At 36.5% G+C, this 12794-nt stretch overlaps 1 protein-coding gene across 1 annotated transcript; it reads right to left on the bottom strand.

The window, feature by feature from the left end:
• Window positions 1-4916: 4916 nt before the first annotated feature.
• cox20 (cytochrome c oxidase assembly factor COX20) lies at window positions 4917-8440 on the bottom strand. The gene is made up of 4 exons (XM_067610625.1): window positions 8273-8440; window positions 6502-6616; window positions 5531-5594; window positions 4917-5292 (listed from the first exon to the last, which is right to left on the bottom strand). The coding sequence occupies exons 1-4, from the start codon at window positions 8303-8305 to the stop codon at window positions 5148-5150; spliced, it is 357 nt and encodes a 118-aa protein (XP_067466726.1). The 5' UTR covers window positions 8306-8440; the 3' UTR covers window positions 4917-5147.
• Between the last annotated feature and the right edge of the window lie 4354 nt (window positions 8441-12794).

Genomic DNA, 12794 nt, shown 5'->3' with positions numbered 1-12794 from the left:
ACCAGAGAAATTTCTAGTAGACTACTTTGTGCTTACTGGTGTTCATACTCAAGTGTTTGAGATTATATCTGTTAGGGTTTTTTTTTAAAGATGTAGGAGGGTTATGCGGCTTGCCTTGATTTTTTTTTGGTCAAAGTCCTTAATGTCTACAGCGGAGGTGGTAAGTGAAACGTTGGCCTCATTCCAGGCCTCTCAGTCACAGCCAAGATCTTTGATTTGTTCAGTGACTCAAAATGAATGGATGAAGGGAGAGAAAACGTCAGTGTCGTTTCCTTATCAGGGTAGTAAAATGTTATCATGACTAAGTCGTAATGGAAAAATACACCCAGGTTGAAATACTAGAATTTGGTGTGCAGACTGTTCTAAAAATATTTAATTACAAATATAAGATACCCACTCTCTTTTATTAACTGCCAGTGTAGATTATCACGTCACTGATTAATATTAGCATTTGAAGTCATTACAACATTTATAACATTTATATGGTAATGACAGAAGTATTACTGTTTTTTCAAATATCAAAATCTGCACGGATATATAACCAAACATGGATATAATCAGTTTTGTAATCAAACCTTGCATTTGTTTAAAGCCTATCTGACTTCATATGCCCTCCCAGCTCATGATGATGCACAAAAATAGCCTCCCTCTGCTTGACAATTCAACACAGGACTGTGTGGCATGCAGAGCTGTGACAGATGTCCGGACTGTCCCCCCTGTCCCTCCTTCCTGATGTCCGTGTCACTCTAAGTCAAGTAACAACATATCTTTGTGATATTATATGAGGTGACATCTCACTCCTGATTTGTCGGTGTGCCAGTAGCTCTGGTGGAACAAAAGGACCCTGGGACAGAGATAGAGATAAAGGTCTTCTATAATAAGACTACACAAGCAAGTATTGTTTTAAAGGACACTGCTCTGTCTGCTTCCTGTGTCCTCTGATTGACGGTTAGTTTGGTGACGAGTTTGAGCAATCCAAGTATGCAGTAGGCTACCAGCGTAGTGAGGATTAGTATTATATAAAATTTCCAATATTTGTGTTGGAAATTGTACAACAGATTATGCTTGACTGGATTTTTATTTTTTTTTGTTGGCAGCGAACAAGCACACAAACTCGCAAAGAGCCAAGGAGCACTTTGACGGGTATACAGCATTGATTTCTTGACTTTAACAGTATTGATTATAGCCGCTTTAAGCTCCTGATTCATCTGAAGAGCTTCAAGCTGTGCCTTCTTGCTGCATGAAGCTCTGAAGAGGGCGAATGTCAGTTTAAGGAATAGAATCAGTGCTGCATAACTGACTGAGGGCTCCTGCCTTTTTGCAAATTTGTGTGCTTGTTCGCTGCCCACAGTCATCATGATGTCTTGTGGTAGAGCACACCTCCATTCAGGTTTGAGCGTGGAAACTAAACTATAGGCTGTAAAATTTATTCATGTGTTTTGAAATTACTCAATTGAAGGCCACAGCTTTTCCCTCATGTTGCGTTTCCAATGAATTAGGAGCTTAAACTGGCTATAATCAGTATTTTTATAGGTTTATTCTGAAATTCCCCTCATCTCTATGAAGCTTTTTAGCTTCTTTCAGCTCATTCTTTTGGTTTTCTTGTTTTGATTCACTCTCACTGCTCTCATAGTTTCATTTTTTTGCAGATGAACAAAGTTAGCGACTAGCTAACTAGTGGAACATTTAGCAGCTAAAGAGACAGATATTTCCCTCGGGAGTTGGTGGAGATCAAACCAGAGCTAAGAAGAGATTGAATATTGGACGCACGTTCATCAGGACACAAACACCACTCCAAATGAATACTAATGTTGCTCCATGTCTGCACTATTAAAGACTTATATTATTTTGGCACAATATTGTTCAAACATAAACACAGAAAATACTGTATATTCTTGGGATGAAAACAATAATCTGAGTACCGTCCTGTTTAAAATGTAGAACATCCATTCACAGAAATTGTGAATGTTAAGTCTGTTAAAGTTTCTCTTCTCTCTGTTTATGTAAAAAAGGGGGAATGTGCAGAATTTAACATACAGTAATAGAAAGTGGCTGACAAAGGGGATAAATAATAAAAAGTCATATGAGGAGTGAAGCTGTTTGGTGTCTGCCTCCAGTAAAAACACACGGACATCATGAAAGTTGAATTTTGTTTTTGTTCTAGATGAGACCAAACAAGGACTTAGATCTTCTACCACGTTTCACTTTCTTTAGCAGGATTCTTGAACCTGTCACAGGACTGGATGAGAGATTTGTGCAGGGACTGAGCTCAAGGACGTAGTGACACCTGCTGGCTGTTCGGTTGTACAACAGCACACCAAACCTGGGTAAAATGATACACTACCAACATACTTAATCCAGGGTGACTTACAGAAAATATAACATCTATTTACACTCCTACATCTTTATGATTATACCTAACTCCTTATAAGGAGCTTAAAGGGTCAAAGGCACAGTGTGCGCTGTGTAGATCAATCACAAAACACTACAAGTTAAGCAGTTAGAGGTTATGCACCATTACAGCTGAGCTGTTAACAATTCAGAGAATTATTAGTAAGTAAGTAAACTTTATTTATAAAGCATCTTTCAAAACCAGTGTTACAAGGTGCTGTACAATGCAAACAATTGAGAGAAAAATAAAATAGAATAAAAGAGAAAAAAAAAGAAAAACAAATAAAAAGTTTAACAACACATAATATCAATATAAAAACAAAAAAAAACAATAAAAACTACACGGAAGTCAGATTTACAACAATAAAAACAGTGAAAGCGACACAGAGAGCAATCACACATTACAAGATAAAGTACTTACGAAACAGGAGTTTTTAAGAGCTTCTTAAAACTATTGACTGACTCCGCATTTTTTATTACTAGGGGACGACGGTTCCAGAGGGTGGGAGGTGGAAAGCATGGTCACCCTTGGTCCTCAGCCTAGATTTCGGGACAGCCGATCAAGTCAGTAGAGCTCAGTGATCTCACTGTGGCCAGGGGACACAATAACTCAGAGATATAGAGCGGGGCCAGCCCGTGTGGTGCATTATAGGTAATTAAAAGAATTTTAAAATCAATTCATGCATTCTATTGGTAACCAAAGTAGGTTGGCCAACACTGGTGTGATGTGTGTCCTACATTGTGTATTAGTTAGCAGTCTGGCAGCCGCATTTTGGACCAACTGGAGCCGAGACACAGAAGAACGACTCAGGGTTGTGAAAAGTGAATTACAATATTAAGATGGGAGGACAAAAAAGCATGAATTATTTTTTCCAGATCTTCAAAGGATAATATGGCTTTGATTTTTGGAATTTTTCTTAGATGGAAGAAACAGGATTGGACCACTTTCTTTATGTGGCACTCAAAGTTCATGTGTCGGTCAAAGAAGACTCCCAAGTTTTTGAGGCTTGTTTAACATTTACTGCTAATGGACCGATACGCTGCTGTACTTTTTCAGAAATGCCGATAATAAGGACTTCTGTTTTGTCAGGGATAAGTTGGAGGAAGTTATCCAACATCCTGTCATTGATAGCTGTTAGGCAGTCTTGCAGGGTGAAGAATTTGCTAAGGTCATTTGAATTGACAGAAAAGTATAGCTGTGTGTCGTCCGCATAGCAGTGATAAGACATACACTTGAATTGACTAATTAGGAAACCAAGGAGGGCACGTACAGGGAGAAAAGAATAAGACCATATTATAAAAAAAATATGATTTGAGTTGTTATGATTTCCTACCTGGGGCCTGTAGGGATTTATAGTTTTGAGTCAGCTGCAGTCTAAATATTGTGGATCCCTTTCTCAATTTACTGATAATAACTTCTATTGATCCTGCGGATCTTTGTTTCAATTAACTGATACCTTCTGAATTGAATAAATATCAAATATGATAATCAACTTACTCAAGTCATTTTTTTCATTTCGTTTCACAATTTATTTTCCACACATTTACTGCTTAGATACTAAGTGATTAAATAATCAGGCTTCCATGTGTATTTCAAGGCTGATTCATCACTGAGTCACATAACTGTTGCTGCACAACCATCTGGAGGTTGACAACTCCAAGTATGTTGCACAAACACCTGCTGTGACATCACTGATTACACATCAGCTATTTAATTAATTAATAATTCTGGTTCTTTATTGTTTATTACTACTTCTAAAGCACTTTAGCACAAGTTTATCATAACGATTCAGTTCTGATTTACCTTTTGAAACGGCTTCACAATTACAGAGAGTCAGAACAAATAGTAAAAATAAATACAGTTTAAGGTCAGTCAGACAAACAGTTCAGATTCACAGCACTTTAACTCATATTTCACAGATGAGTTGTGTTTCTGATACATACCCTGCCTCAAACATGCATTTTTTTTAATTAAAAAGACATCTGAATGGAAACATCACAGCCCATAATGTGGTTTCAACCTCTGCAGGGATGCAGTCTGACTTAAAACTGGATAGTATTTTTTCTGTTTAAATCAGTAAGCTGTCAATATATATTGCCATTTTCAACCCCGTGTTGTGTTGCTTAACCCTTATTGTACCTGTTATCTAAGCAGAGTTATTTTTTTCTACCATTTTTATGACTTATTATCAGTACAGTAGCTCAGGCTGTTTTAAATGCACAGCAGATTACATACAACGGCAGTATCTGATGTACAGCAACAGTCTGACATCACACTAGTAGTTTTCTCAACTTCCTTGTACTATTTAGTGTCTGATTGGTGTAAATAATGAACACTTAAGTCAATGGAATCTCAGAATTTCAGGTATTGAGGATTTAACTGGTAAATTTGGTTCACAAACATTTTTATTTCAGGATCAGGGTGCATTTTAGGAACAGCTTACTCTTTCAGTCAAAAAGTCCATATGTGGACAGGCTGGAATATGACATCAATTGTTTAGGGTTCGTTGTTTCCTGTCAGACAAAAAAAAAAAAAACAACAACAACAAAGAAAACAAAAACAAAACAGAACCAACAAAATACAACTGTTTTTTTTTCATTCCATTATTTGTGCAGGTGAAGTCAGTCTTTTGGAAAACGCAACAACAGGATATGACAGTGACAGCTGACAAGAGTCCTCTCGTCTCCTCCGAGCCCTGACAGAGGAGGAGGAGGAGGAGGAGGAGGAGGACGAGGAGGAGTTTCAGCACTGGAGGTCACGAAGGGCCTGATGGTGTTTCTGCTTGGGGTTTGTTTGTAGGGTCCAGGACGGTCCCTTCGTAGACGACCTTGTTCTTGATGCCGTCCTGGATCATCCTCTGTTGTACACGAAGCTTAGCGTTGTTCATCCTGCAGTATAACCTGGAGGGAGACATGACAGGTTTTCTGGTCACTGGAAACAGCAGAAATTCAGCTTTCAGGGACACGCATGATGCTTGGGTAACATTTTAGATTTGTGTGAGCATAAAATCCCATTAAAAGGCAGCTTCCTGGTGTGGTTTAAGCAATAATCAAATAACAGATTACCTGATATGACAAAGTATTCGTTGTGGTCAGACAGTAAAAGACATGTAAGCGTAAAGACAACATAAAGACCTACCAGGATCCAACTGTGGTGAGCATGAAACCTGCAAATCCCACGTCGAAAGACCTCTTCACCCGACCTGCAGACAAGAGGACAGACTGCTGCTAAGAGTTCAAACACCATACAAATTCATTTCAGAGTTCAAATAACCTTCTTCTGCCAAGTTAAACATCTACTGCTTCTTAGTGTCACAAACAGGAGGCGTGGGCAGTTTTCATCCAAATACAGGAGGGACTTGCTGGCTGATTTATCAAAGACATCGACAATGAGCTTCTAAAATACAACGCCAAGCAAATTTTTGGACATCTAAAGAGAAGAACATGGAACTAGAACAAGAACATGGTCTACTTCTTCTTGCATGTCATTCCTCTCTCTTTCTCCTCATTTCTGCTTATCTGCCGACTAATAGTCTATTAAATAAAGACATGAAATGCCCCCATATTGGATTGGTGTGAAAATGGAAACAGAATGTGTTATTAAAAAAATTTCAGGATGCCTCCTGAAATAACAGATCAAATATTTACTCAATACTTGAATTAAGCGTGAATAAATATTTGTAGATGGGTGACGATATGTTGTAAACATGTGTGCCTACACTGAGTTGTGTGTGAATGTGTGAATAGATATGTAAATTTAAATAACACATAACATACCTCACCTATCTTTTCTGATTCATAGATGCTGTCTGGCTTCACTTTTATTGACTACATATTAAAAAAAAATCTATCTTGTCTTTTTTCCTTCTCTACCTTCTATTATTATTATTATTATTATTATTATTATTATTATCATTATGCTTACTTTCTTTTTACATTCATGAATCACAATTATGCAAAACTTCTGATGATTAGTTGTCACGAATGCACACTTGAACACTTGAAACATGATTAAATTTGGGCTGTGAACCCAGTGTGGATGTTGTCAATGAACTCAAATGATGTCTTAATAAAGTATTTAATAAAAAAAACTGTTCAGGCTCAACTCACTGGTGGCCAGAAAGTGCAGCAGGCCAGCTGTTAGTGAGCCTCCAGCTCCGTGCAAGACGGCCTCTCTGGCACACGGAGTGTTCTGGACATCCAGAATTCCCAGCAGCCTAAATCCCTGAAACCCAGACAGATGGAGAGAGAACACAAAGGGACAGAATTAGACCCCAGATGTGACTTTTTTTTCTTGCATGTAAAACTCAGACATAAATTCATACTTCCAGTTCACGGAAACGTAATGTGTTCTTTTTATACTAGTAATATCCCATAATTATTTGTGACTATTTATTTCAATAATTTCAGCATGAGCATCTTATTTATTTATTCTTGTCATACTGTAATTTGTCTTAACTGTATGAATGTGTTCTTTATCTCTGGAGATAAACCAGGGCACAAGTTTTCCTTGAATACTTAATTGCTGAACCATGAAAGTTTACATAATACTCATATTTAAGTATTTAAATATGAGTATTATGTCAACTCATCAATTAGGCCTACACATCGAAGACATTAGAGCTGATACACCAAACAAAACTCCCTTCAAACAAGTGTTAAGGACAGGTTCACAATATTTCAAGTCTGACTTAAAATACCAGTCAGGAGCCAAAACGAACATTGAAACATGTTTTTCTTGCTGTAATCATTCCTCCTGTTCATACTGACCTTTAGAAGATCCCATCATAATGCACTTACAATGTAAGTGATGGGGGACAAAATCCACAGTCCTCCTTCTGTGCAAAAATGGATTTAAAAGTTTATCTGAAGCTTCAGCTGTCCAAATGAGTCATAATAAGTAGATATCTTTCAATGTTACAGCCTTTTTAATAACATAGACTGTTCAGCTGCAGTGGAAGGATCATGACAAAAATATTTGGCACTGAAAAGACTAACTGAAATATCTGATTTAAATCATTCGGACAGCTGAAGCTTCATATTAACTTCAGATAAACTTTTAATGCGTTTTTGCACAAGAGGACTATGGATTCTGGCCTCAATCATTTACATTGAAAGCACATTTGAAGGGGATCTTTTAATAGCCAGAATGAACAGGAGGAATGATTACAGCGAGGAAAACCTCTTTCACTGTTCATATGGACACCTGACAGCTGCTTTAAAATAGACTTGAGAAACTGTGAACCCGTCCTTTAAAGTTTAAAGTGTGCATTTGGCTGACATTAGCGACCGGTGGAGCCACTGAAAAAGTTCAAGGTTTTATAGTACTGTAGTGCTATTATGAGAATAAACTGTGAGCCGATTTTTTTATTGGGACAAGATATTTCAGAAAATCTATTTCACTCACTATCAGCGATTTGAGCTCCGTGTCTGTGCCCGAATTAATCTTTAAGTATTACATTTTCGAGCGGGATCTGGCTTAAACCGATCATGTCTGACCACGGTTATCTGTTTGCTAGCTAACTTTACTGACTCCCTACACTTAACACTTGAGTTGGCTACATTACTTGAATTTTAGCTCATTAAAAACTCAGTTAATTTCTCCCAAAGTAAGCTGAGAACTTGTCGTCTCTGGACGTCAACACAAGACTCAGATAGAAACAAATGTTTGATTTAAAATTGATTTACAAACGACTATTCTCTGAGCTCGATTTTCCTCTAGCTTTTAGCTGATCTGACAGCCAAAATAACCGTAACGACACTCCACCGAGAATAACATTTAAAACGTAATGAATCGAATGGACGTTTGTGCAACTCTTGACCTTCTAAAAACTGGAAGCTTCGTGTTTCCTAGCAACGACACGTTACTTCCGGCTCTTACCTTGCTCTTGCTCTCCTCTTCTTCACTTGTCATTTTACCACCGAGCGTGTCTCCTAATGCAAAGTTTACAACGAATTTATCTCAAAAACAGTCATGTAACAGGCATTTTCGTAATCACATTGGGCTCTACGCATGCGCTGTGTGTGTCGAATAGGTCCGACTGCTATTAATCGCCGACTCGAGAAGAGGAAACGGAGTTTGCTGATGCGTAGTTCCGGTGTTTCATCGAATTTGGTGACCCATCAGATTCTGTTACCTGCAGTGCTGGAAGAAGTACTCAGATACTTTACTTAAGTTAAAGTATCAATACCATGATGTAACATTACTGAATTATAAGTAAAAATTCTGCATTCAAAATCCTACTTAAGTAAAAGTACAGAAGTATTACCCGCTGAATATACTTAAGGTACTAAAGTAATTTTGCAGAAAATTACTTATATAATAAAATGTTGCTTATGCATTGACTCATCAGTATTAATGACGTACTTTGTTAAATTTATTTAATATATCATATACTTTTACTTAAGTAAAGGATCTTAGTACTTCTTCCAACACTGCAGGTCACAGAATCTGATGGGTCACCAAATACGGTGTAACACCGGGTTACTAAAATGCCAAGAGATTTATTTTCCTTTTTTAAAATGTATGTATTTTTTCTGGGTATTTCTTGCTTTTTTTTTTACATTCTTCTTCTTCCTCTTCTTATTCTTCTTCTTATTATTTTACAATTATTTGGTATTCATCATTTCATTTTTTATATTGCTTGTTTACCTTTTTTCTTGTAGGCCTATTTATTTGATAAAGAATAGCCTACAGCTGTTTCCTGTTTACAGATGCAATAAAGTAGCCTAAATGTTGTTGACATGTTGAACCAAAAAAAAACAGGAGAAAAAAGAAAAGAAAATCCTGCAATACAGCAGACTTATATTGCAGGATTTTCTTTTTCCTTCTTTGATGATAGATATATATATACACATTACTTAATATTTAATATCTTATTGTAATGGTTTCTGCCTCCAGATAACTGATACTCCCTGCCAATGTGGATAAGGCACCAGCAGACGACTGTTCTCTACCTCTGACCTAGTTATCAAATGGGTTTCCAAAATCTACACGCAAGACTATCCAAACCCTGCTTAGGGAACCAGAGTTCAGCCTGGCTTCTATAATCACCAGCTTTTGTTGAACCACTCTAAATGGGCCTATTTAGTCAGGAATGCCTGACAGCCGGGTCGCAGTGAAGTGTATTGGTGCAAATAGGTGTTGGAGGTTTGCAAGCACTCCAAGATGACCTTCTAACAGGTCATCACTGGAGGAGGCCCGTTTTTATAGGGCAGCTTCGATGCCCTGGCCCTAACAGTTTAGCCAATTAAACACCTAAAATAAACCTTTCAACCTGATTCTATATGGAAATTAAACCTCTATCACATGTGCAGCAGGTTGATCTCAATCATTAAATCTAAACCTTTACAATTCTGTTAATTAAGAAACATTGCAAGTTCATCCTTAGCAAATATCATTATACATTTGTAATCTAAATAAATTTAAATCTTATTTCAGCCATATCCCAAGGGGGGTGCTCTCTTACCTGGACGGAGATACCAGAAGACCTCAGAGATGAGCACAAGTCAGGAACTTTGGTTGGAGTGTATAAAAATAGTTTTATTTGTTTTTTTTTCAAAAATGAGTAAAGTAAAATACGAAAACTTGAGAACAAATTTAAGATTAAAGAGATACAGCTACACGCTGATGTTTTATGACTTGCTAACCATGAATCAGTGACCTTTCTTTGATTGTCACATACAACACATTCCATGGAACATTTGAAACTTCTACTTTTTTACATTAAAATTTTACAATCTAACCTAAAGTTTTGGGCAGCATAAAAAGCTTTTTGTTTCTGAAATCTCCACTCTGGGATCCACAAAGTTTTGTATTATGATCCACACATTAAATGTAGCCTAGAATAGAAGCAATTAATGGAATTGGGATTCAAGGTTGAGGTCTGCTTATTTGTTCCAAACAGGCATCATATTGTGTCATCTTCACCCATTAACAACCTTCATTCTCTAAACGACAAAGGAAGGAAAATGGATGTCAAAGGATCAAAGTCTAAAATAACCCATGTCAGGAAGAAGCCAGTGTGTCACAGTGATCCCACACTGATAAAACAGGATTATTTCACCAGTAGCAGCAGATTACTACCCGACAGTCTCGTATCCTGTGTGCATGTGGTCAAGATGGAAATTATTTCCTCAACTAGCTCTTGTAACAAATACAATGATAGCCTGATCGTTTTCAGGAAAGTTAGATGCCCCTTTAAAAGGAATAATGGTATAAAATATGAAAAACTACACAAATTAGAGAGTTACATACTAATAAATACAAATGCTTAAGTTAAGTCAATATTATACATTATATAGTATATTTCTAAAAGTATTATAGATTCTTATTTAATTTCGTCAAAGGAATATTGAGCAATAATTGTTTATGGAATTTTCTCACATAGGGTAATGGACATCTTTCTTTTTTACTGTTGACAATATGCACATTTTGGTACAATCGATAATCAGATACCAAGCACTAAGTAGGACCATCAGCTATGTACTCCCACATACACATTTCTATTTTGTTATTGACAACTGCTTTAATGTAACTCCCAATGGAAAAGTTTTAGAACCAGGACCACCTGGATGAAAACCAGGAAACAAACCACTAGAGGTCAAAGGTAGTGAAGCCTCAAATCTATTCTTATTATGAACAATCTAATAGAAATATTTGTATTACTCAATAAATATCATTTAGCCTCCATTCTGCATTGTTCTTTTTTCTGTGTAAACCTTGATAACAAATATGAACAGTTCTCAGACGGTCTATGTAAAAGTATCTTTATATCTTTAACTTTGACACTGAATAAATATATACATTTTTCTACTGACATTTTACAATATTGTGCAATCCATTCAATACAGATCCCCATTTGAGATGTATGAGATTTCAAGATGTTTAATAACCAGAATATATAATAAAATTACCTTTTACTGCTTACTTTACAAAGTAATTCTGTAGACATTGCCCAAGCCTAGTATACAGGTACATTTTATGTTTCAGATATGATAGTTTACTATAGAATAAAGCTTATTTGGGTATTTAAAAGTTACTACAAAATTAGTTTCACATTCATTATCTATGAAGCAGCTCCAGACTTTATTCCGGATGGCATCACAAATTTGAGTTTTATGTCTCTGGTTTGTGGCTTTGGAAGTAAGTAGTTCATGTTCAGAAATATCAGAAGTGGGAGTAAGTTACATATGTGCAAGTCACAAGCAAGTCCCAAGTCTTAACCTTAAAGGCTCAAGCAAGTCTTAAATCACTGTTTAAATCAACTACAATTTGGAATGTCAACATAAAACTAAAAAACATCATGCAGGTTGATTAACTTTATAAATTAACTTCACGTTAATTAACTGTTTGAGCAAAAATAAATAATCTGATCTAACATGTTTTCAAGGATCTAGGGTTCATAATTTTGTATTTTATGCAGTATTAATGTGTGTGGATATGTTGTATGACTTCTGCCATTCTGCCACCAGGTTGTGCCTTTGAGTAAGGTGAGAGTTTTGAGGCAGAAGTAGTAGAAGAAGAGGAACTTCCTCCAGTTGTAGTAGTTAGCACAAAGCTAGTGGGTTTTAACAACTGAAAAATATGCTGATGGACTGTAAACTACACATACTGCTTTGTTGTGGTTGTAAAATGTGCAGATAAAAAAACAACTGCAAGTTACACTACAGCCTGAGTCTCTGTCTGCAACACATGACTAGTTAGGTATATTTACTCACCAAATAGAAAATCTACCTGCATTTGGGGCTTGCACAACGACATACACACAACATAGTATTCTATCTGATGATAACTTTTTTCTGCTGTGTAGACTAATACATCCATTAATTTAGAACCCTGAAATTGTTGAAACATCGAGCATCATCAAGGAAAAATACCATCTTGTTTGCCTGATCTTGAAGGATTGCATTTGTCACACAGTTGATTAAAAAGAAAGAGACCATTCTGCTGTGGTTGAGTTACATTGACTTTGAACTAGTGAGGGACTGCGAACAGAACAGTGAAGCTCTGTCATGAAAAGCTGTCAGTTCATAAGCTGTTTCTGAATCAGAAAAGGTCTGGTAATATTAAGCTTGAGAGAAAATTAGCGCAGGTATGGGAAAATGCTTTCAACAAGCTTTGAGCTCAATCCTGTCTTGCATTGTTTTCTAGGTCCTGCTAGACACTGTCTTCAAAGCCTGGGTTGCACACACTTTACTAGAAGCCACCCTTTCAGGTCTCAAAACATTAACTGTTAATGCTCAATATCTATAATAATGCAAATAGACCATTCAGCTAAATAAAAACTGCAGAAAGCTGTAGTATTTTGCACAAGCTTTAGGCAAGAGATTGATTTTCAGTTTTTGACCTGCAATATAATGTTTGAATTATGCAGAATATACAGTTTAAAATAAAAAACAAA

This window comes from Thunnus thynnus, chromosome 14, assembly GCF_963924715.1.
Source record: "Thunnus thynnus chromosome 14, fThuThy2.1, whole genome shotgun sequence".
Taxonomy (NCBI): Eukaryota; Metazoa; Chordata; class Actinopteri; order Scombriformes; family Scombridae; genus Thunnus; species Thunnus thynnus.
The sequence above is the reverse complement of the archived record's forward strand: the minus strand, read 5'-3'. Positions and strand labels throughout refer to the sequence as shown.

Coding starts and splice junctions, on each gene's coding strand:
- cox20 (XM_067610625.1), bottom strand. CDS start 8,305: ATGACAAGTGAAGAAGAGGAGAGCAAGAGCAAG. Junction 6,617..8,272: donor AAGAGGAGAGCAAGAGCAAG/GTAAGAGCCGGA, acceptor TCTGGGTTTCAG/GGATTTAGGCTGCTGGGAAT. Junction 5,293..5,530: donor CTCACCACAGTTGGATCCTG/GTAGGTCTTTAT, acceptor GTCTCCCTCCAG/GTTATACTGCAGGATGAACA.